Here is a 25,374-nt window from a genome sequence, read left to right as displayed (position 1 = left end):
AAATATAGTCTATCTACTTTCAAATATTCGGTTTCCTAACCCTTCTTCCACGTTTCCTCATTTTTAGAATGTGTGTTTTTCCGTGTCCACGTTCCTGACCCATTTTCGAGCAACTTGCCTTAGAAATAGATTTAATCAAGTTTAAGGTCTTGTCAACATGTAAAGTATATTATCCGGTCAAAAAAAAAACATGTAAAGTATATTATCAACGAACTCCAATCCCCCTGACAACTATCAACGTACCGTGCATGATGGTTAAAAATTGTCCTCATTCTTACGTATATATCGCACACCCATTTACAGTATCCTTGATCCTGAGGTTATGTATCTTCTTGTAGGCATTGGTGGTGGAATCATAACATTGCTTGTGACTGGGTTTTTCCTGCATTGGCAACATGGGAAAAGAGAACTCAAGAAAATGCGACAAGAACTTTTTCGGCAAAATGGTGGCTTGCTTTTGCATCAAAAACTCTCTGGACAAGATGATGATATTCTTAAAATATTCACTATGGAAGATCTTGAAAAAGCTACCAATAATTATAGCAACATTAATATAATTGGACGAGGAGGGATTGGCATTGTTTACAGGGGAACTATGCCAAATAATCAACTTGTAGCAATAAAGAAATCCATCAAGGTGGATCCCAAACAAGCTGAGCAATTCGTCAATGAAGTTCTTGTATTGTCAAAAATCAACAATAGAAATGTGGTTAAGTTATTAGGTTGTTGTCTAGAAGATGAAGTACCATTATTGGTGTACGAATTCATTAGCAATGGGACCTTATATGAGCACTTACATGAAGCAGTAAGGCCATCGATTTTAACGTGGCATATACGCTTAAAGATAGCATTAGATGTTGCTGATGTGTTGTGTTATCTACATAACACAATCTCACCAAAGATCATTCATAGAGATATGAAGTCGATGAACATAATGTTAGATGAAAGTTACACTGCTAAAGTAACAGACTTTGGAGCTTCTAGGTTGCTTCCATTGGACCAAGGTCAATTAGCTACGATGGTAATAGGCACTTGGGGGTACTTGGATCCCGAATATATGCAAACGAGTGATCTAACGGAAAAGAGTGATGTTTATAGTTTCGGTGTTGTCTTGGTGGAGCTGTTGACAAGGAAAAAGGCGATTTCTAATTTTAGATCGGAAACTGAGAAATGTCTCGCGATGCACTTTCTTCTAAAGATGAAAGAAGGCTGCTTGTTGGACATTCTTGACAAAAACATAGTGAATGAGGATACTATTGAGGAAATACAACAAGTAGCTAATCTAGCCAAAGGGTGTTTGATGTTAAAAGGAGAAGATAGGCCTACCATGAAAGAAGTTTCAATTGAGCTAGAGACAATTAAAAGAAAGGGATCACATCCGTGGAATAACAACGACGCACAATTTCAAGAAGATTGTCAATTGTTGCTTGGAGGAAATACAGGATCAGATGTTGATGGTTGTAATAATGGCATTGACTCAGACTTGTATGATCCACATTCACCTTTTGGAAGTGGCAGGTAATTGGAAAACTAAAGTGTTTTTTTTTTTATAAACTATCAAGTGATGATATAATTTGAAGTCCATGCATGATAAGTGTGTACATCTTTAGATTTTATGTTTTCGTGCAAAAACGTGTGTAATATACATCCTCTCTGACCTCTTATGTGATAGAAAATCATTGGAAACTAGTGTCTTATTTGTATAATTTCTAATAAGTAGTTGGTTAAGTTTAATTTGTAATAGCATGTGGAAACAATCCAAGCAACTTTACAACTTGTTACTTTAATTTATGTGCTATTATTATTAATTAATTAAACTATCTTGTGGTAATAAAGTTTAGCTCAACCAGTCAACCTCTTACCGTGGTACTGAATTATCCTACATTCCAATGTAATTTTATACACTTATACTGTTCTTGTTCCTCCATATAAGCTCATGTGAGAGTGGAAAGAAAATCATAAAAGGGTCATATGGTGTAGAAATACAGTACGCCTAGGATATATATCGTTTATCACAAGTGGTTGCATTTTATTTAAGCTAATTAAATGAACTCACTCTTGTTCTTCAGTTGTTTCAGTTCTTTTGTCATGGTCAAATATTGTAAACTTTAATTGCATTTTGGATACTAATATTACTTGCATACTTACATTTAGAGCTTACATTAATTGCGGAAAGTTGAGAGTTGAAAGGATTCCATTTACAAAGAGAAAGTGCAAAAAAATCTAAAGTTATTCCTCTAGCCTATTCATGATCAAAAGAGAATTAACAAAAGATAAACAATTAAGAATATATGATGATATGGCATGAGATCTAAGAAACTACAAGAACTGATGTATCATGTAACTAACTAAGTGCAAAAAAATCTAAGTTATAGAATAACAAAATCTAAGTTGAGAACTAATTGGGCATAAACCTAAACTGGAATGAGCTGCAGTAGGAAATGGACTAACTATGGATGAAGGAGCCAGTCCAACAACAAAAAATATAAGTGATTGGGATCTAATTTGATTCAATTTGATGAATGTTTTAAAATACGTATTATCCTTCGGTTCTATAATAATTGCAATATGTAGGGTTGCGCAATTTTTAAAGAGATACGAGAGATAGAGAGAGATGAAAAAAGAGACCTATGTGTTAAAGAGAGATAGAGAGAAGATATAATCAAATTTAGTAATATTATAATGAATATTATATTTTTAAATATGGAAAATATTGTAATAATAAAATAACTGAGAAAGTATATGCATAACAAAAGCATAAATATGTATGTTAAAAACGTGTCAAAAAGTAACTGAAAACACAGTCAAATGTTATTGTTGTAACCATTCAAAATACATTTCCTGCCAAATTAGTTTATTTTGTAAACTTGTCATAGCACAAAGTTTTTGGAGATACTCCCTCCGTTTTTTAAAGATTTTCCCTCTTTTTCGTTTAAGTGCGTTTCGAAAAGATTTTCCCTTTTTTACTTTAATTATTTCTTATTTGGAATTTTTTTTTTCCTTTTTTACCCTCTCATGTCTCTATCATATGGTCCACCATTACATTATTAATTCAATTTTACTCCCTTTCTCTCTCCTTTAACCTATTTTTATTTATTTATTTATCTTAACCCCTTTCTCTCTCCTACTTTACGCACCTTATACCCCACACAAATGGATCCTCCTTGGTATCTATAGGAACGGTAACAAGGAAAATCTTTGGGAAACAGAGGTGGTAAGTTATTAGATTTTCGGACACTTGTGGTAGGCTTCTAATGAAGATCTTTAGCCATGAAAAATGTGTTGGACATATTATGCTAAATATCTGGTCAAAGCTAGGGGTGATAATGAGCCTGACAAGCTCGTGAGGAGCTCGAGCTCGGCTCGGTCAAAGCTCGGCTCGTTGAAGCTCGGCTCGTAAAGCTCGTGAACAACTCGATTATTATTTTATACTAAAAAATATATTTTATATTAAAAAAAAATTTATATTAAAAAATTGTTTATATATATTAAAAATTAGATTAAGTATTTCTTTTAAGATATTAACTAAGGTATATAATAGAAGAAAGAAAAAAAAAAGGTAAAAAGAATTAAAAAGAGTGAGAAAGAAATTTGGCTTTTTAGAGTCCCACATCGGTGGAATAGGATGATAGTATGAGTTAGAGGCTTTATAAAAGAAATCTTTCACTCCCTAACTCTCTACCATTGGCCTGCTACTACTTGCTTGGCCATGCAATAACAAGTGTTAGTTATTGGGCCTTTGAACCACTAAACGTTTGGGCCTAATAAACTATGACCTTAGACTTGCTTAGGGTTGAACCTTGAAGTTATATTCGAGTTTGAGTAGAGTTTTAAAAATTATACTAAGTATTTATTTTAAGATATTAACTAAGGTATATAATAGAAGAAAGATAAAAAGAAAAGGTAAAAATAATTAAAAAGAGTATTTCATTAAGGCGTGATTGTTTGATCATTCTCACACTTGAAATAGAAAGAGGAGAGAGAAAGAGAAAGTGAGAATAATTACCAAAGAGAATTCACGCATGAACAATGGGGAGCAATGTTGCAAGATGGAAGCAAGGGAGAAAGAAATTTGGCTTTCTAGAGTCCCACATCAGTGGAATAGGATGAGGGTGTGAGTTAGAGGCTTTATAAAAGAAATCATTCACTCCCTAACTATCTACCATTGGTCTACTACTACTTGCTTGACTATGCAATAACAAGTGTTAGTTCTTGGGCCTTTGAACTACTAAATGTTCGGGCCTAATGAATTATGACCTTAAACTTGCTTAGGGTTGAACCTTAAAGTTATATTCGAACTCGAGCCAAGTTGCATTTTTTAGACTCGAGCTCGAGCCTAGTTAGGTTCGATTTCTGTTTGGCTCATTAACACCTCTAGCCGAGCCTAAACGAGCTCACGAGCCGAGCCTAAACAAGCTCATGAGCCGAGCCTAAATGAACTCACAAGCCGAGCTCGAGCCGCAAATTATAATCATGGGATCGAGCCGAGCCGAGCCCCTGAAAAGTTAAACGAGCTCGAGTCGAGCCCTGTGCTATTCGGGCTCGGCTCGCTCGATAAGCACCCCTAGTCAGAGTTTTAGTTTTTCCAGCAAATACATATAGCTAGGGAAATATCTAGTCAGAGTATTACTCCCTTTGTTTCATTTATTTTAATCTACACACTTACACTCTTCACGCATGCCAATGCAAAACTTTGAGGACATATATTTTTAGTTTTGTATTTGTAAAAATTATAAAACATACATATTAATAAAATACATATTATGATGAATCTAACAAGGTCCCACATAGCTATATTTTCATCCGCGTATAAATCACAAATGATGGTCAAAGTGAAATTTGTGAATAGTGTAAAATATCAAAGCGTAACATTTAAAATGAAACGGAGGGAGTAGTACTTTGTGGTTTTTCATTTGATACCAAATTATTTTTTGGATTTTACAGGGTACCATTATATTTTGGATTTATTCTCTAACGTAACATTGCGTTAAATAAAACATTAGTTTCGGGTTAAATAGTATTATTAGTTTCTCTCATTTACGTGTCTTGTGCATTAAGAATTGTTCAACTAAGGTTTAGGAGTCATTTTGGCTCTTATGGGTCAAAATTGAAGTCAAGATTGGAGAAAAAGAAATAGAAGCTCGTTTTACATGTCAGGAAATGTCTACTTCTTTTTTTACCAAATTGGACCTTACATTTGGTCCATAAGGACAAAAATGACTTCTAAAACCTTAGGGGTCGTTCGTTATCGTTTTCTATTTTCATTTTTCGATTTTTTTTTTAAAACCAAAAACAAAAATATGGAAACTAGAAAAAGTAGTTTCCAGTTTTCTGTTGTCAGTTTTCAAAATTTACCTTTTTGAGTTAAGTATAACTAATTTTAAGTTTATTATACCCCTTATATCATATGATTTTTATATTTATAAAACCAAAAACTAAAAACTTGCAGTGATACAGAAGGGCCCCTTAATTACGCAAAATTAGACAAACCCCTAATCTTAGTTAACCCTCAAACTAACATTTTGTTTAACACAATGTGTTTGGGCTTATTTCCAAGGTTAAGCCAGCCAGGGACAATTCAAGCCCAGCAAAGCCTTAGGCCCCCAGAGGGCCCACCTGTGGTAGTGCCTTCCAGCTGTCAGTGCATTCCAGCTGGCCTACAGCTGGGATATCCCAAGCACTATAAATACTCAACCCCCTCATCAATGAGAAGGTATTGAATTCTTACCTAACAAACCAGAGCATCTCTCTCTAGACTTTATCTCTAGCTTGATCACTGACTTGAGCGTCGGAGAGGCGATCCCGGAACAACCCCCGGGGCAGTCTAACCATTACTTTTGCAGGATTCCGGCGTACGGACTTTGAACTCAGGACATTCAAATCTGACCCGGTACTCCCTAAGCAAAGGAATTAGCACCCTTAATTTCTAGACAGAAACAGTTTGGCGCCGTCTGTGGGGATAGTACAAAAAGGTACTTCGCCACCACTCATTAAGATTTATTCACACAACTACTCAGCTTCGAACGCCAATTGACAATGGCACCAACCAAAAATACTCGCGGCAAGCAAGCCTCTGACCAAGTCGCTCGGCCGGAAAGAGGCCACTCGCCCGCGCACAATAGGGAACCCCCAATCCCTCGGCCAGAGAGAGGCCACTCACCCGCGCACAATAGGGAGGCCGAGCAGACCCCCTCTCCGAATCGGAGGTCACCCACCGTCCAAACTCTGGACCCCCGGTCGGTCTCCCAACAGATTCAGAATGTGGAGCCTTAGCGGCTCTTTGCGGCTGACCTGGCCCTTATCGCTGCCCAGCTCCAGGAAACTTTCCAAAAGGGCATGATGGACATGATGGCCATGCTCCAGCAGAGGCAGCCGCAGCAAGTCATCCCGCTCAATCAGCATGAGCCTAGAGAGCGCACAGTCGTTCGCTCCCACAGGGACCACTCTCGTTCTAATCGGGATCAGCAGCCTAGCCGGCCACGGTCCGATGCGAGAGACCCAAGCCATCGAGAAAAAGAAAAGTCAGCACGACAGGGGTCGGCCCGTCTGCATGCAGAAACCCATGTATCCAAATCCTCAAGGGGGGCGCGGGTCGAAAACCCCAAGTTGCGAGGCCACATGGTGTCGTTTCTTCCCCACCACCCTCAAAGGTCTGGCCCTCAACTGGTTCCAATAACTCCCGGCGGGGGTCATCACTGACTTCGCCATACTTGAACACCTCTTCATCCACCAGTTTGTAGCTGGAAAGAGGCAAAGAAAAATCAGCCTTCATCTCATGGGGGTGAAGCAAGACAAGAATGAATCCTTGTCGGACTACATAAAGAGGTTCAATGAGGAGTCCCTCAAAATTACCGACTTGCAAGACGCTGTAGCTTTCGCTGCCCTCATGTCCGGGCTCCAACCGGGTCGGCTCAGATGGTCATTGGCCGAGAATGAAGTAAAGACTTACTCGGAAGCCATGGCTAGGGCCCAAAGATTCATTCAGGCAACGGATATCTGCCGTTACTCGGACGAGGGGGGCAAGAAGAGAAAGGACGAAGGGAGCCATAGGGATCAACCTAAATACCAGAGAACGGGAGGCCGAGGGGATCGGCTTACCGACAATGGCAATGATCCCCCGTTCAACAAGAACATGAAAGAAATATACTTTGACATCAGGAATAAAAATTGGCTTCCTAAACCAGCACCCATTCGGACATCATCGTCTCGGAGGGATAAAAGCTTGTGGTGTGATTACCACAAGGAATGTGGGCACACCACCAAGGACTGTCGAGAGCTCAAGAAATCCTTGGACGGTTTGGCCGACCAGGGTAAGCTCAATCACTACCTCAAGCACTCGAGCGAGGAAAAGGGGAAGCAAAAGGTGGGTCAGTCAAACAGCGGGGACACCGAAGGGTTCATCGGTGTCATTGCTGGAGGATTCGCGTCGGGAGGCCTAACCGGCCGATCACGCAAGGCTCACCTCCAAAATCTCAAACATCAGGTACTTGATGTCCAGCTCCCCCGAGCAAGCTGCCCCGTCATGACCTTTGGGGAACCTAGTCGGACGTTGCGTGTTCCGCACGACGACCCCCTAGTCATCGAGCTCAAGGTAGCCAATACAAAGGTGAAGAGGGTATTGGTGGACAGTGGGTCATCCGCTGATATCATCACCCTTGATTGCCTCAAGAAGTTGAAGTACACCGAACGGGATGTTACCCCCATGGCTCAGCCGCTCATAGGATTCGGGGGCAACTCTGTCCTCCCGGTCGGATCAATAAAATTACCCACTCAGATGGGTGAAAAGGGTAAGGGGAGAAGCCTACCGATCGACTTCTTGGTGGTAGACATCCCTTTGCCTTACAACATAATAATGGGGAGACCCATGCTAAACAAAGCCAAGGCCGCCATCTCCACCTATCAACTCCTCATGCAGTTTGAGACTGATGACGGGAAGGTAGGAAAAATTCAAGGCGACCAACAGGCAGCAAGAGAGTGTTATGTGAATAGCCTCAAGAACAACGACGTCCAAAAGGACTCGGACAACGACGTCCAAAAGGACTCGGACAACGACGTCCAAAAGGACTCGAAAAAAAGAAAATATGAAGGGGGTCATCCCTCAACCAGCCTCGGGGTGTACATAACTGAGAACCCCAAGCAATATGAACGCCCTCAGCCAGCCGAGGATGACGAAGAAGTCGCAATCGGCCAGGACCCTGGTCGGACCGTCAGGGTAGGCAAAGCCAAGTGACCCCCAAACGAGGCAAGATATCATCCGAGTGCTCACGGAGTACCAAGATGTCTTCGCCTACGAGGCCACAGAAATGCCTGGGCTCGACCCGAAAATCATGTGTCATGAGCTTAACATTAAAGAGGGGTTCAGACCAATCAAACAAAAGCTCAGACACCAAGATCCTGAAAGAAATGTCGCAGCAGCCGCGGAGGTCAAGAAGCTGCTCGAAGCAGGTTTCATTGAAGAATGTCAGTACTCGGAGTGGTTGGCCAACGTGGTATTGGTCAAAAAGCCGAGCGGGGCATGGCGAATGTGTGTCGATTTTACCGACTTAAACAAAGCCTGCCCAAAAGACAATCACCCTATGCCAAAGATCGATAGGCCGGCTGGTCGATTCGACGGCAGGGCACGCCCTTCTCAGCTTCATGGACGCAAATGCTGGCTATCATCAAATTCCCATGGCCGAGAAGGATAGGGTTCATACGGCATTTATCACTCCTCAGGGTGTCTACTGCTATAAGATGATGCCGTTCGGCCTCAAAAATGCAGGGGCTACATATCAGCGAACCGTCAACAAAATCTTCAGCGACCAATTGGGTCGGAACATTGAAGTATACGTTGACGATATGATAGTCAAGAGCAAGGCCCAGTCGGATCACCCTGCGGATCTGAAAGAAACGTTGAGCACCCTAAGAAAATACCGAATGATGCTCAACCCCAAAAAATGTGTCTTCGGAGTTAAGGGGGGAAAGTGCCTCGGATTTCTAGTGGATGAAAGAGGAATCGAAGCCAACCCGGACAAAATCAAAGCGGTCCTAGAGATGAAATCTCCTCGGAACGTTCGGGAAGTTCAGCGCCTAACCGGCTGCTTAGCGGCGCTCGGTCGTTTCCTCTCCAGGTCGGCGGATAAGAGCTTGTCGTTCTTCAAGGCCCTGAAGCGAAAAGAGTTCGCATGGGATGATGAAGCCGAGCAGACCTTCACTGCCCTCAAGAATCACTTGGCAACTTTACCTAAACTGATCTCCCCCTTGCTGGGGGAACCCCTGTTCATTTACTTGGTCGTCTCGGACTACGCTCTTAGCGCAGTCTTAATAGCCGAGCGAGAAGGAAAACAACATGTCTACTTCATCAGCCATGCCTATAGGGGGGCCGAGGCGAAGTACAACGATGTCGAAAAAATGGTCTTTGCCTTAGTAATGGCGAGCCGTAAGCTCAAGCCTTACTTTCAAGCACATCCCATCAAAGTCCTAACTGGACAGCCGCTCCGGAAGCTCATTGAAAATAGGAATCACTCGAGTCGGATGAGTGATTGGGCAGACCAGTTAGCAGACTTTGGGCTCGAATTTGAGCCACGAAGGGCAATCAAGGCCCAGGCACTCGCTGACTTCATCACTGAATGCGCAACTCGACCCCCGGTCGGTTCGCAAGAGGAGTGGGAGTTGCTTGTTGATGGGTCATCCACAAAGAGTGGTTGTGGAGCAGGGCTGGTCATCAAACCCCCGGTCGGGGAGAAAATTGAATATGCTGTTAAGTTCGAGTTTCTCGGATCTAACAATGAAGCCGAGTATGAGGCCCTCATCCTCGGATTACAACTATGCATCCTAGCTGGAGCAACATCAGTCATAGCCAAATCCGACTCACAACTCATTGTGGGTCAGATTTCTGGAGACTATGAGGCCAAGGAAGACAGCATGAGAATGTACTTGGCCAAAGCCCCGAGCTGTCATTGGAAGGTTGTCCGGATTCCGGATTATCCATATTCCTCGCTCGGAAAACCAACAAGCTGATGCACTGGCTCGGATGGCTAGTTCGGCTGAAGGGTCGGCCCCGAGAACTATAACTTGGGAAGTATTGAAAGAACCTAACATAAATGCCAAAGAGCAGCTTGTGCTCCATTGTTCCTCAAACTAGATGGGCGAAATTGTGGAGTACTTGCGAGACGGGACCTTACCCAATGATCCTAAGGAGGCCGACCGGATCAAACATACATCAGGTTGGTTCCTTTGGCATGAAAGGCAGCTCTATAAGAAGTCCTGCACCCATCCCCTCCTCAAGTGTATAACCCCCAAAGAAGGAAACTATGTCCTTCGGGAAATACACCAAGGAGCTTGCGGGAGCCATCAAAGGGGCAGAACGATAGCCGGAAAGGCATTAAGGGCAGGGTACTATTGGCCCACTTTGAAGGCTGACGCCTCGGACTTAGTCCGACGATGTCCCTCCTGCTACATTCACTCGGACATACCAAGAGCACCTGCCACTCCCCTCACCACCATTCAAGCGGTTTTGCCCTTCGACAAGTGGGGCATGGACTTGTTCGGACCTTTTCCCCCAGCTTCTGGGCAAAGGAAGTTCCTAATTGTGGCTATTGATTACTTCACCAAGTGGACCGAAGCCGAACCACTGGCGTCAATTACTGACAAGCAGGTCAAGCTGTTCATCTGGAGGAATATCATCACCCGGTTCGGAATTCCAAGAGCCCTAGTGTCGGACAATGGCCGACAATTCAACAGCGGGCCGACTCGAGATTATTGCGCCCGGTTCGGCATTCAAACAAGGTTTTCAGCCGTCTCCTGCCCTCAGACCAACGGGCAAGCCGAATCGGCCAATAAAATTGTCCTAAAGGGAATCAAGAAATCCCTTGATGCAGCTAAAGGGACTTGGGTAGACGACCTACCCGGAGTCCTTTGGTCGGCCCGAACAACAGTGAAAGAAGCTACTGGGCACTCCCCTTTCGGATTGGTCTATGGTAGCGAAGCTGTCCTTCCGGTCGAGGTGGGAATCCCCTCTCCTCGGATAACATTCTTTGAGTTTGACCAAAACGAGGAAAAACCCGTCAACTTAGACTTGTTGCCTGAAACACGAGGCAATGCTTTGCTGCAAGCCATCCAGTACAAGCAAAAAATCACAAGGCACTTTAACAGGCGAGTAAAGCCTCGGCCAATCAGCCTAGGCGACTGGGTCGTCCGAAAGGTGGAAGCCACCGGCCTCTCCCATCTCAAAGGGAAGTTGGGGGCGAATTGGGATGGCCCTTATAAGGTTACAGAGGTCCTCAAGCCAGGGAAATTTCGAATCGAATCTCCCGAAGGGGTCCCCCTGGCTCGACCTTGGAACCTAGACAATCTCAAAAGATTCTATGTTTAATTTCTTTTTGTTACTTGCAATAGGGGCATATTGTAAGGCCAGCGCTACCTGGTCAGTTCTAGCTAGCAAATTCGATTGTAACTCGGACTTAACCAGTCCATGTAGCTCGGACTTAGCCAGTCCATGTATCAAGTCGGGTTTTTACCCCAGAAATGAAAAGACTTAGCCAGTCTTTATTATTTTGATCAAAAATGCAAGCAAGACTTAACCAGTCCGTTGTCTATTATATGTTGTGATATTGCAAATAACAAAAATAGATTGTGTAATAAACGACAAATTGCAAAATAGTAGTTGTATTCCCATTGATCAAAGTTGCAAAATACAACGAAAAGTTTACAAAAAATACAAGGAATAAAGCAAAAAAGCCAACATGGCAAAAGCTAAGAGAAAAATCCTAAAGCAGCTAGGTAGAGGGGTCGGCGGCAGGTTGCTCAACAGCGGGTTGCTCGGCAGCAGGCTGCTCGGCAGCGTTCTCTGGAGGCGGCTCGGTGCTAGCAACTTCTTCGTCATCATCATCCTCGTCATCCGAGCTCATCTCCTCAGCCATTTTTGCTTTGATCTCAGCTGCCTCGGCCTCAGCCAACTCCTGGTAGCGAGACCAGACCGAATTCCAGTCAGCTTCAGGGCAGGAGTCGGCCAGGGCATCCCTGAGCTTGGTGAGCGCCTCATCCTCGCCCATCTTGTGGGATGATTGGCCCACCTCGGCGCAGAATTCGGTGCAGTCATCCGAGGCCTGCCAGTCTTTGAACCACTCCTCCTAGGAGCGGGAAACTGCCGCCTGAGCCTCCTTTAATTGAGCCTCGGCCATGGAGAGCTTGAGCTTGATCCTCTCCAAGTCGCCCTCGACACGAGCCAGTTTGGACTCGGCCGTACCCTTGGCAGACTCAGCATTTTCTTTAGCCAATGTTAAGTTGGCCTTTTCCACTTTCCAGTCCTCCTTCTCCTGCTGCCAAGCCGCCTCGCCCTTTTCTATTTTGGTATTGGCCTCCTCCAATCGTAACTCGGCCAGCCGCTTGCCCTGTTTGGCTTGATACAGCTCGTCAAAGTGCGTCCTCTTTGGTATTGACCTCTTGGACCAAAGCAAGCCGGTCCTCGGCCACCTTGGTCATTCGGATAGAAAACTGCCAAAATGAAACCAATTAGGAAGAGAAGTTGAGAAATAAAAGGCGAAATAAAGGGCAAAGTAAAAGAAATTTACTTACGTCCATCCAGGAGCGAAAAAGCTCGCTCGACTCATTCCTCCCATTGACCTCATTGATATGATCTCAGTCGGTCTGGGTGCACAGGATCTCCAAGGCCTCGGAAATCCTCTTCTTCTTGTCCGTCTTGGACATCTGAGTGAAGGGAATGGGCGCCTCGGACAGAGAACGCTCAACCAAGGAGGGGTGGGAGGTCGCCGGTACATACCCCGGACTCCAAACGGGTTCGAAGTCCGAGGGGTGAACCGAGACGTGAGTGTCCCCGTCTCCGGAAGCAGGTCGAGGACTGTTTACCTCGACAGAAGGCTCCTTCCGAGCCTTCTTCGCAGAAGCCTCCTTCTCGGCTCGGGCTTTGGCCAAAGCCTTCTCTGTCAGCTCGACCCTCTCCTCGGCCCTCTCCTTGCGCTTCCTCGGCTTGGGGTTGGACGGGTCCTATAAAAACCCAAAGAGTTAGTAAAAATGTGCAAGGTAAGTCCGAACCAGGCTGGATGGAAAAAGTGCTTACCTTCGGCTTGGAGGGCTTGTTGATTTTATTGGCCTTCATCTCGGCCCTGATCCGAGCAGCTTTATGGGCAGCAGAAGTCAATCGCTCGGCCATCTCTTGATCAGTTTCTTTTATGAATGCTAAAGAAGCTTCTGCAAAAGGAGAAAGACAGTTAGCAAAATACAACAAGTAAAGCAACAAAAACAAGTCAACCGGACCCCCTCTTGCCGAATTACCCTTAGGGAAGGCCGGACCCAGGCCGAACACTGCTAGAAAGTGCTCATTCTTGAACAACTTGCAGCTCGGGAGCCAGTTCCCCGCTACAAAAACTTCACCACCATCTACTATTTTAATTTGGCCTCCAACTGCATGTAGATGGCGGCCACTGCTTCGTCCTCCGATAGCTCGGGCACTTTGAAGTTCAGACAGTGGTTGGGTCGGCAGATGGGGGAACAGTTGGAATACCCCATTCTCCCCCGTGGTAGACGAAGGCAAACCCTCGGTGAAACCCTTTTTGGGAGGTGGGAAGGCCAAGCACGGTTCGGTAGCCTCGCCGAGCCTGGAAGCACCACCAACCAGGGCCATGATCCCCGGCATGCATCTCAAAAAGTTTGTACAAATGTCGCCAGAGAGTAAGGGTCGGCCTAACGCCGATAATATCGCAGATTACCTGGACGGCCAAAATACCACCCCAAGAATTCAGAGAAAGCTGACCCAGGCACAAGTTATAGGCATTCAGTAAGTCCTTCTCGAACTGGGTCAGCGGGAACCTCAAGCCCATCTCCATGGTTTTATAGTAGAAGGCAGTGCATCCAGGTGGTGGGCTCAGAATGGTGTGGCTAGCATCGGGTCGGACCAGCAAATATGGGTCCTTTATTTGGAATTTGGCCGCTTGGCCTCGGGCATCCTCCAGCAGGGCTTTTATTAAAGATGAAGAGGAAATTTTGCTCCCGGACCGCCTTTGGGGTCGATTTCAGGATACGCGAGCCGCCCTGACGTCGAAGCCTCGCCTTCTTCTCCCGGCATAGTTATCCTAACTACACCATCAGACAAATATTTGTCTAAGTAACTCCTCGAAGAGAGATAGGCCAGGGACACCTCCCAGGGTAGGGGGATGGCACCCTCGGCCTCCTCCTCCTCGGCTTGCGAAGGAGTACTCGGGAGGGAAAGCGCCTCAGGCACAGCCGAGGGATCTGGACAACTTATTAAAGTTGACACCAATACCATGCCCATACCCCTCACCTCCTCGGCTAAATTATAAAGAGGTGAAGGAGGAGGTGTCATTGACTCGGACGAACTCCCCATTATTTATCAACAGAAGGGGGTCGGCCGATTTTATCAAAAGAAAGAGAAGAAAAACTTAGCGAAAAAGCAAAACAAAAGCGTACCTGGTCGGACGAAGAAGATGGAGCCCGGACTTAGAGAGAGAAAGAGCTCTAAAAGTAGAGAGAGAAAGAGCAGAAAACTCAAATTTAGAGAGAGAGAGAGAATTGTAAAAGTGACAAAATCTCTCACCTCTCTCCCTACTTATAGGCAAAAATCCTCGATTTCCGTGTCCCGCATCGAAAAATGAACCGGGACCTGCGTTTTCGCCACCTTAATGGGCCGCTCAGATGGCCCAAAACTATTCAAAAGGTACAGCTCCAAGGAATATCAAGAGTCACAAAGGTCATAAATGACCGGAAGTTGAATCGTTACCATGTTTTGAAGCACCCCAATAATCCACTGTTGCCACGTGGCATTGTGGGTTCAAAGAAATTCTTAAGTTCACCAGCTCAAGACTACTAGTTCATCAGCTCAAGGTTACCAGCTCGGTCACTTCAGCCAGTGGTCCAAGATCTAAGGCACCGGCTCGGACAAGCATGGGGCTCATTGGCCCCTCATCCGAGCCGCATCCAACCAACTCGGCCCAAAGAGACTGGTTGAGCAAATCTCCTAAGTCCCAGATTGACTTAGCGAGAGCAGACACCGGCTCGGACAAGCATGGGGCTCATTGGCCCCTCATCCGAGCCGCGTCCAACCAACTCGGCCCAAAGAGGCTCTCCTCTTTGGTTGAGTCAATCTCCTAAGTCCCAGATTGACTTAGCGAGAGAAGGCACCGGCTCGGACAAGCATGGGGCTCATTGGCCCCTCATCCGAGCCGCGTCCAACCAACTCGGCCCAAAGAGGCCCTCCTCTTTGGTTGACTCAATCTCCTAAGTCCCAGATTGACTTAGCGAGAGAAGGCACCGGCACGGACAAGCAGGGGGCTCATTGGCCTCTCATCCGAGCCGCGTCCAACCGGCTCGGCCCAAGGAGCCTCCCCTCTTTGATCGAGTCAAATTGCCTAAGTTCCAAAATGGCTCAAAATGAGAAATGGTAGCGGCTTGGACAAGCATGGGGCTCATTGGCCCCTTATCCGAGCCGTACCTGAGCAAACCGTCACCCTTTGCATCAGGCAGACCGGGTCGGCACGCCACCCCTCTCCTCTATGTAGACCGGGTCGGCACACGCTTTCCCCTCGCTCAAAGGTGACCGGGTCGGCATATGCCCCCTTTCTCCTCGAAGAGACCGGGTCGGCACTCGTGACTATTCCCTCCTATCGAAGACCGGGTCGGCTTGCATCTCTCCCCTATCCTAAAGGGGACCGGGTCGGCTTGCATGCCTCCCCTCTCCTAAAGGGGATCGGGTCGGCACGCCTTCCCCTCCCCCAAGGAGACCAGGTCGGCTTGCTTGCCTTCCCCTCCCCCAAGGAGACCGGGTCGGCTTGCTTGCCTCCCCTCTCCTAAAGGGGACCGGGTAGGCACGCCTTCCCCTATGAGACCGGGTCGGTCCTGCTTCAGAATTATCTAGGTTCCGCTACGAACGGGAGACGCTTCAGCAAGGCCTCGACATTTCCCATTCCTGGCGTGGGGCTAATTGTTTGGGCTTATTTCCAAGGTTAAGCCAGCCAGGGACAATTCAAGCCCAGCAAAGCCTTAGTCCCCCAGAGGGCCCACCTGTGGTAGTGCCTTCCAGCTGGCCTACAGCTGGGATATCTCAAGCACTATAAATACTCAACCCCCTCATCAATGAGAAGGTATTGAATTCTTACCTAACAAACCAGAGCATCTCTCTCTAGATTTTATCTCTCTAGCTTGATCACTGACTTGAGCGTCGGAGAGGCGATCCCGGAACAACCCCCGGGGCAGTCTAACCATTACTTTTGCAGGATTCCGGCGTACGGACTTTGGACTCAGGACATTAAAATCTGACCCGGTACTCCCTAAGCAAAGGAATTAGCACCCTTAATTTCTAGACAGAAACACAATGTTACGGTAGAGTATAAGTCCAAACTACAGTGGTACTATATAGTATTAAAAAAAAATTGGGTACCAAATGGAAAATCTCAAAGTATAGTATTACCAAGTGGAATATCTCTACTTTTCATTGACAAAAATAATTCAAAATCATCACAATCATGCCATAAAAAAATTTCATCGGTTTTCTCTCTCCTACTTTTTACTTCAAAATTATTTTTTTGAAGTGCTTAAAATATGAAAAAATGGATAGCATTTTACATTTTTTATTTTTATGATTTGTATTTTATAAAATTTAACCATTTCAATTTGGCAAATATATTTTTTTACAAAATTTTCCACCACCTAGTGGGTAACTTTTCTCATGACATATTTTTTTGGTTCATTTGTGAACAATTCCTTGGTTGCTCACAAGATGACCGAATATATTTTGCAAATTGTTCATGATAGGGACAAAAAAATTACTTTTTATTGCATGAACTAATTTCATATCATAGTGGTGGATAGAGGTGGCAAACGGGTCATACGGGTTGGGTCATAATCGTGTCATTTTGTGTTTGGATTTCTGTGGGGTCCATTCAGATACAGGTCCATAGGTTTTCGGGTCATATCAGGTTTTAAATCATGCAAATAAATAAAACACATATAATACTAATGAGATTAAGTTAAAAAAATAAATGTACATTGACTAAATCATACTCCCTCCGTCCCATAATATAGTGCCTACTTCATTTTTCATGGGTCAAACTTTAAAATCTTTGACCGAATATTCTCATTTGTATATATAAAAAAAAACATAATCATGTGTGATCTTGTTAGATTCGTCTCAATGTATAGTTTCATAATGTCAATTTTTTATATTTTTTATTAATACGGAATTGAAGATATTAAAGGTCAAAGTTACGTCTTGGAGACCGTATAAAAAAGAAATAAACAAGCAGTATATTATCGGACGGAGGGAGTATATAATATTTCATGACAATTTTTTCCTTAAATTTGATTGATAAGTGACTAATATGACGATTTTTCGGGTCGGTTTGTGTCATCATTATAAGGTCAATTTTGGGTCAGGTCACTTCTGGATCGGGTAGAATCGGATCCGGGTCATATTCGGGTCTATTTTACTTTCAGGTCGGCTTATTTCGGGTTTCCGTTCTATTTCGGTCATTATTTTTGGTTGGGAAATAGTTCTCGGATCGGGTTGGGTCAACGGGTACGGGTCTATTTTGCCGGCTATAGTGGTGGATACCCTTATGAATATGTTTCTCTATAAATTATCTATCTCTATTATATAAGCCAATGGGGGAGCTATGATGTCCCCCTTTGAAAAGACTTTTTAACCCTTCATTTAATAAAAATATATATTACCTATTAAGATTTTGAGATTTTCCTCAATCATAGCCCTTCCTAATTTAAAATATGTATATTAAAGGAAGTTCAAAGTAGCTAATATAAACTTTCATTAAAGTATGTGTATTGAAAGAAAAAGTTTATGATTGAAGAACAAGTTAACATAACAAAAGCAGTTTTCAAATCAATTACAAAATCAAAGACATGAAATTTTAATTTTACCTAAACTTTGAAATGCAATAACAATATACCAACATCCATTAACAAGTAATAAAAATACCAGGAAAACAACTTATTCATCAAGTAATTTTTATAATTTGTTTTTACACCACATGATATTTAATTGAAATTAATGATGATTGTAAATTACATCCTTCAAATTACATTTAGATGAAATTTAATAATAATCGCCAAAATTATTCACGCACGCATCGCGTGCAAAGAAGACTAGTACAAATATATTAAAAGGCGTGCGAAACAAAGCCTATGTGCCACATGGCACTCTCCTCAAATTTCTAATGCAAATGTTTTATGTCTATGTGTAATTCTCACTTTTAAAAAAATGTGTAAGTGCAAGGTATTGAACCCGTGATCTTTGAAATGAAAAGTAAGAGCTTAATCATGAATACACCATGACTTTGTTGTATAATGTTTCAAATAAAATATGATGAAGTCTTGTAATAATTATAATTAACTAAAAAAACTTAACTTACAACAGAATATTGATGTCATCTTCTTTTACCACAATTTCTTATAAGTCTTTCAATTTTTTTCACTTATCACGTTGTGACGTGAATTTTTCAATGGACAAAAACTACGAAAAGTAGCAAAATAAATTATGAAATTTAAAAATATTAACATATTTGTTTATTGTAACTGACCCGAGACATCGCCAGGCAAAAAAAAAAAACTAGTTTAATTAAACATTTAAATTTTGTACTATTAGTATAAATTTAAGGGCCGGATATTTTTAGGAAACATGGTCCTGAAATATTTAAGACCCCCTTATCTATATTGCACAGAAAAGACAAATAAATAGGTCCGGAACTAAGGGGTTGTTTGGTTCACTATTTTTGGGTTTCAAGAAACGGAATCAATTACCGATTCTCTTTCTTCTTGTTTGGCTCAACCCCTCATCAATCCCTTACCATTACTTGATGGTAATGGATTCCCCCAACTTGTTATCTCTCCCCCCCCCCCCCCCCCCTCAAGTAACAAAATTCATTACTTGAAGTTAATGATTACCCTTCATTTCTATTCCTTGGCTTGAACCAAACACTCAATAAAAATAGCCATCTTTGTTACCATTCCCCTTCTCTATTTCTATCTATTCTGTTTCCATTTCATATCGTGAACCAAACAACCCCTAAGTGTATAGAAGCTACACTGATATCCAACCTATGCAGATGTTTTCTTGAGTTTTTTGATACACGAAAACTTTTCATTCTTCAAACGAACACCGCAATTTTCATAAAAACTTCCATGCAATATAATTTAATTCACGATTGTAATTTGTAACACGATGAATCTTTGGCCCAGTCCCATACGTTAAGTTGACTTAAGTCCTGCGTCAACTACGTCAAGGTCTTCTGCGTTATAGCGAAACTTGTATGCAGCCATCCAGATACAGACATACAGTACAATAATTGAGTGGTGTTTTTCGCCTTACGTGACCGGTGCCCACTGCCCACTGTCCTGTATCTCCCACGTGGATGAACTATTCAAAGATAATATATCAAAGTCGACGTCAACTACCCTTCAACGATGTTAGTGTAAAGTTGAGGTCCTAAAACTTTGGGATTTAATCAGCAATTTATACTTTTCGTTGGTATCACCCAAATTCAAGATTAGGTCCTCTCATACTTATTATCAAGTGCTAAATATAATATATGGTCCACTTCGAAAAGGCGGAATACGGTGAATGAGATTGGAACATGCTACCTAAACCTTCTTAGCGTACTGGCTCTTATAATATGAGAAGACCAACTTAACAAAAGCTCATTGATGATTAGAGCCCAAAATTGATTTTATATTATTCTAAATATTTTAACAAATTATTAGCCATGTGTTAAAAAATCTCCTACATGTATTTTTGAAATACAAAAATATCAAGATAAAGGTATAATGATGTCATATCACTATGTGACATGAATAGAAGATTATCATGTCAAGGTATAATAGCGTCGTATCGGCACATGACTTAAGCCAACACATAGCGATCAACTAGTTGTTGGCCAGAGCTTAGCTCGACATATATTATATGTTTTCATATGTATTAATTCTGAATATTTTAATATTAAATCTTTACAATCAATTCATAATCTTAACTAAATTAGTTTATTGAACATAAATAGAAATAATTCTATAAAATTTCTTGTTCAATGAAGATAGCTAACTACATTTTAATAGAATATCTCATTATTTTGAAAATAAAAAATTATGGGGTGGTGGTTAGGGGTGTAAGTGGATTGGACTGGATTGGACTTTGCCAAATCCAAATCCAGTCCAAAGTTTTTTGGACTCGAGATATTGAGTCCAAGTCCGATCCAAATATTTTTTGAGTCCAGTCCAATCCAGTTCGATAATTTTTTCTTGAGTCCGAATCCAGTCCAATCCAGTCCGTTTTTTCCCGATTTATATTCAATGATTCACAACGTTTTTTTGAGATGTTTGAGCATTTGACATCTGATTCAATTATCAATATCCACAAATTAGATTGAAAGCTTAAATTAAAGTAAAATACTATGAATAAAAAGTTGAATTAGATGCTTACCTTGATCTAAGTTGAGAGGAAGCAAACAAACTGAGAATTAATCTGAGGGAGAAATAGAAAATGCGAGACTCGAGACAACGAGGTAGAAAGAAAATGAAGAGTAAGAGGAAGTGAGTAGTAAGGACTGAGGAGTGAAGTGAGATAGAATTAGTCGGCTACTAGCCTACTACTGCAACACTGCTAGTATAATTTACTTATTCAACAAATGGAGCTAAGTGCAATAGTATGACGCCAAGTAAATTGTCTGACGCCAGTTGAAATATTTAGAGAGGGAAGGTTGAAAACTCCAAAATTTAAAAGTAGTGTTTTTTTAATATATACATCATATATGTATGAAATATATATTATATATACAAATATTTTTGGATTGGACTGGACTGGACTTATTGGACTCCAAAGGGATGAGTCCAAATCCAGTCCAAAAATATTTGGACTCGAAAATTTGAGTCCGAGTCCAGTCCGAAAAATTTTCAGTCCAGTTCAGTCCGATAAGTTTGGACTGAGCTGGATTGGACTCTATAGTCCGCTTACACCCCTAGACCCTAGTGGTGGTTAGTTCGGATAGATCTCTTCTCTCTATATATAGAGGTTCTAAACTCCTGCTAAGACAATACAGAGCACAAAATGACTTCAATTGTCATACATCCCTGTATGCTGAAATCCTCTTATAAATTCATTTTTCAACTCTAAATTTGAACTACCTCGAGATTAGACTCCTTTATAAGCATGAGTTATTCAAGTCTCACGCGTATTGCAATATTGATTACGGCGTGTTGGGTGTTGATACCACTCATCACAGCCCAAGTAATCGCCCCACACTGTTCAGATAAGTGTGGAAACATAAGTATTCCGTACCCATTTGGTATTGAGGAAGGCTGTTACTTTAATGAAAACAATAACAAAACAGTTTCCTCCTTCAAACTTAATTGTACTAATCAGAGTACTAGTCCAACACCAGTTTTTGGTACAAATTTGGAGGTACTGAACATTTCATTAGTAGAAGGCGAATTCCGCTCCAGAATATATATTTCCTACAATTGTTACAACCAAAGCGGATATGTCAGTGGCTGGTTTCACTGGTTCAACCTGGCAACGTTTACAGTATCTAGCTCAAAAAACGTATTAGTTGCCATTGGCTGCGACACCTACGCGTGGTTTAGAGGGTTTCGAAGCGGAAAAAATTACTCCACTGGTTGCATGACTGAATGCGTCCAGCTAGAAGATGTTGTTGACGGGGAATGCTCTGGGATTGGGTGTTGCGAAGCCTCCATTCCTAGTGGAACTAAAAATGTCAGTGTTGGAGCATACAGTTTTTCGAATCATAGTTCAGTATATCAGTTTAACCCGTGCAGTGTCGCGTTTCCAGTGGCAAAAGATGCTTTCAGGTTCTACCGGAAGGATTTGATTCACAATGTAAGTTACTACCACGGCATGGGGCTGCCTGTAGTATTCGATTGGGCCGTTGGGAGAAAGAATTGTTCAGCTGCCAGAGCAGACGGGAACTGCTTGTGTAAGCACAACGCAGATTGTTATGATGCGGAGTATGAATTGGGATATCGTTGTAAATGCAAGGATGGTTATTCTGGTAATCCTTACCTTCCTAGAGGATGCACAGGTAAATACTTTCATTTGTCCATCATTATCATACATTCCTAGCCATTATAATTTTTAAGTAAAATTTCACAAAGATTCAATTAAGACCGTGTTTTTTTTTAACTTATTTTAGTTGAATTGAAATGAAATTAATTGAATTGAACTGAAATTAACTGAATTGAAATTAATTGAACTTAATTGAAATTTAATGAACTGAACTGAAATTAACTGAATTCAACTGATAATAATAATAATAATAATAATAATAATAATAATAATAATAATAATAATAATAATAACAACAATAATAAAAGTAATAATAAATAAATAATAGTAATAAACAATAATAATAAATAATAATAAATAAATAATGATAATAATAATTAATAATAAATAAATAATAATTAATAATAAATAAATAATAATATTAACAATAATAATAATAATAATAATAATAATTAATAATAATAATGATAATAAATGAATTGAGTTGAAATTATCTGAACTAAAATGAAATTAAGTGAAAATAAGTGGAAAAGAACAAGGCCGCTCCCCTCAAAAAAAAAAAAAAAAAAAAAAAAAAAAAAAAAAAAAAACAAGGCCACAGTCTAAAAAAATTCGGATGATATTTAGCATCACCCAAAAATGCTTATTCAATTTTGAATAAGAAAATAATATATTTGTACTCTTTACTAATATTATTTCGTCATTAGACATTGATGAGTGCAAGGAAGTGAATGATTGCGAGAAAGCAGAGTATTGTATCAACACAATTGGAGCCTATTACTGCAAATGTCCCAAGGGCTACCACGGGAATGGGACACGAACTGATCGTTGCATTTCTAACACAAAGGCTTATTGGCTCATACCCGTTTTGGCCACTGCAGGTACTTTAGAAAATTAAAATTTGGAATTTCAAAAATTCTTCCTCAATTTTGTAATCGTATCATATTATTTTTCAACACTATTTATATGTCCAGTTTTGATTATTTTGTGATCCTTGTAAGTAAGGAAAAATATTATCATGTGGAATTTTGTGAGATTTGTTTTCGTACACATTTTCAAACTATCAACTCCTTGTGATTTTTATAATTTACATAATTAGAGATTTTAATGCTATTAACACCAAGTGAAGTTTACTCTAGCGGTTGACTTAGCATCTTATAAGTCAAGACATCAAGGTCATGGGTCACCTAGAGGTATCTTGATGGTGAGATTTCCTTATTGTCCCTCCATCCTCAAGGAGTTTGTGTCTAATTAACAAGGGTGTATGTACCTTAGCAATAGCGTGTTGAATTGGTTAGTCCGGCTTTATTACCAATCTAAAAACAAACTAATTAATGATATTAATGTTTAAAATGTGCATGAGAAAATAGCTTAATCCTTCGCGTACTACTAAAAAAGAGAGAATATATACTTGGAGCAAAAATACAAAGTTTTAACTGTCCTATAATAATTTGTGGTAAGATAGGAGTAATTTTTAAAAAGTGACCTATTATCTAAATTGACCACTACTTACTACTATAGGGTGAATCTACTCAAGATTTACTAGGGTAGTAATACTTGTTAACTTGGATTTGTGCAGGAGTATGGTCGCTCATTGATTTTTGACAAACCAAAAGGTTGAATATAGGTTTTAACTGCTTAAGAGCTTGAGAGATTTAAGAGAGCAATCATGTATGAGTCTTGATGAGCCAGGTCGGGAAAAGGGGGATAATTGGGGCAATGCAAGGATGGAACTCTGACATTTTTTTCTTGTAGGTGTTGGTGGTGGTATCATAACTTTGCTTCTTATTGGGTTTCTATTGCATTGGAAACATGGGGAAAGACAGCTCAGAAATATGCGCGAATATTTCTTTCGACAAAATGGCGGTTTTTTGTTACATGAAAAACTTTCCGGAAGACATGTTGATACGATCAAAGTCTTTACAATGAAAGACCTTGAAATTGCTAGTGACAATTATAGTGATGGAAATGTTATTGGAAGAGGAGGTTTTGGCATCGTTTATAAGGGAATTTTGCCAAACAATCAAGTTGTTGCAATCAAAAAATCTCTTAAGATGGATCCAAACCAAGTCGAGCAATTCATCAATGAAGTTCTTGTTCTATCACAAATCAACAACAAAAATGTGGTCAAGTTACTTGGTTGTTGTCTAGAGAGTGAAGTGCCACTATTGGTTTATGAATTCATAAGCAATGGGACGTTATATGACCACTTACACGATAGAGTGAAAGCGTCCAATTTAAAATGGCACATACGCTTAAATATAGCATCGGAGGTTGCCCATGTGCTATCATATTTACACAACACAATCTCGACACCAATAATTCATCGAGATATTAAGTCAATGAACATACTCTTAGATGAAAGTCAGACTGCTAAGGTAACAGACTTTGGAGCTTCAAGGTTGGTTCTAGAAGACCAAAGCCAATTTGCTACAATGGTATTAGGAACACGAGGGTATTTAGATCCTGAGTATATGCAAACAAGTGAACTAACTGAAAAGAGTGATGTTTATAGTTTTGGTGTTGTATTGGTGGAGCTCTTAACAAGGAAAAAAGCGATTTCTAATGAAAGGGTTGAAACTGAGAAATGTCTTGCTATGCACTTCCTTGTTAAGATGAAAAATGGTCATTTATCGGACATTCTTGACAAAAGTATTGTTAATGAGGGAACAATTGAGCAAATACAGCATTTAGCAAATCTAGCTAAATGGTGCTTGATGTTAAAAGGACAAGAGAGGCCTACCATGAAGGAAGTCGCAGCGGAACTAGATACTATAAAAGGAAAGGGGTCGTCACATCCATGGAATAATGATGATGGATCGTTTCAAGAAGATTGTAATTCTTTGCTAAGAGGAATTCCAAAATCGGAGTATGGCGGTTGTAGCAGTGCCACTGACTCACTATCATATGATTCACACTTGCTTTCATCTTTGGCTAGTGGCAGGTAATCAAAAAATTTGTGGGTGCCAATTGTCTGTGTAAAATAATTCTAATACTATAAGTCTATAATGTTCTTAAAAATATTTTCTTAGAAATTGATGATAGATTAGCATGTAATAGTCATGTTTCTTGTATCTAAGCATATACTAGTTCAGGGTTACATATAAATATTTCTTTTTTTGTTGAATTAGATATGATGTTCGCGGACAAATTTTGTATCATTATTATTATGCATGTCCTCTTCTATGGGTGATTATTATAAGAAAAATAGAAAATCATGTCTCCTTCGGGTATATTTTATATGCAGTGGCTTAACTTTGTAATCCAACTAGGAAAAAGATGGAATTTGTACCCAAATTCCAATTTTTTTTATACCTGGATCTAAGTCTACTCCAGAT

The 25,374-nt window shown here is 41.2% G+C and overlaps 2 protein-coding genes across 2 annotated transcripts in view; both read left to right on the top strand.

Moving 5' to 3' along the window:
* LOC104888962 (putative wall-associated receptor kinase-like 16) overlaps window positions 1–1,959 on the top strand; it is an 18,398-nt gene extending 16,439 nt beyond the window's left edge. The window contains exon 2 of the mRNA XM_048641162.1: window positions 339–1,959. Within this exon, the coding sequence (XP_048497119.1) occupies window positions 419–1,522 (1,104 nt within the window). The 5' untranslated portion in view covers window positions 339–418 and the 3' untranslated portion in view covers window positions 1,523–1,959. The remainder of the gene's footprint in view (window positions 1–338) is intronic.
* A 19,084-nt stretch (window positions 1,960–21,043) lies between these two features.
* Window positions 21,044–25,197, top strand: LOC104888870 (wall-associated receptor kinase 4-like). The gene is made up of 3 exons (XM_048641161.2): window positions 21,044–22,052; window positions 22,744–22,917; window positions 23,792–25,197. Exons 1-3 carry the CDS (start codon window positions 21,164–21,166, stop codon window positions 24,982–24,984), a joined length of 2,256 nt encoding a protein of 751 aa, XP_048497118.1. The 5' UTR covers window positions 21,044–21,163; the 3' UTR covers window positions 24,985–25,197.
* Window positions 25,198–25,374: the final 177 nt, after the last annotated feature.

Source organism: Beta vulgaris, chromosome 3 (assembly GCF_026745355.1).
Source record: "Beta vulgaris subsp. vulgaris cultivar EL10 chromosome 3, EL10.2, whole genome shotgun sequence".
NCBI lineage: Eukaryota > Viridiplantae > Streptophyta > Magnoliopsida > Caryophyllales > Amaranthaceae > Beta > Beta vulgaris.
This window is presented reverse-complemented; position numbering and strand designations above follow the sequence as displayed.

What these genes read in the sequence shown, in the direction of transcription:
- LOC104888870 (XM_048641161.2), top strand. Translation starts at nt 21,164, where the DNA reads ATGAGTTATTCAAGTCTCACGCGTATTGCAATATTGATTACGGCGTGT. An exon ending in CCTTCCTAGAGGATGCACAG is followed by an intron (nt 22,053 to 22,743) that starts GTAAATACTTTC and finishes TTTCGTCATTAG; the next exon opens with ACATTGATGAGTGCAAGGAA. An exon ending in ACCCGTTTTGGCCACTGCAG is followed by an intron (nt 22,918 to 23,791) that starts GTACTTTAGAAA and finishes TTTTTCTTGTAG; the next exon opens with GTGTTGGTGGTGGTATCATA.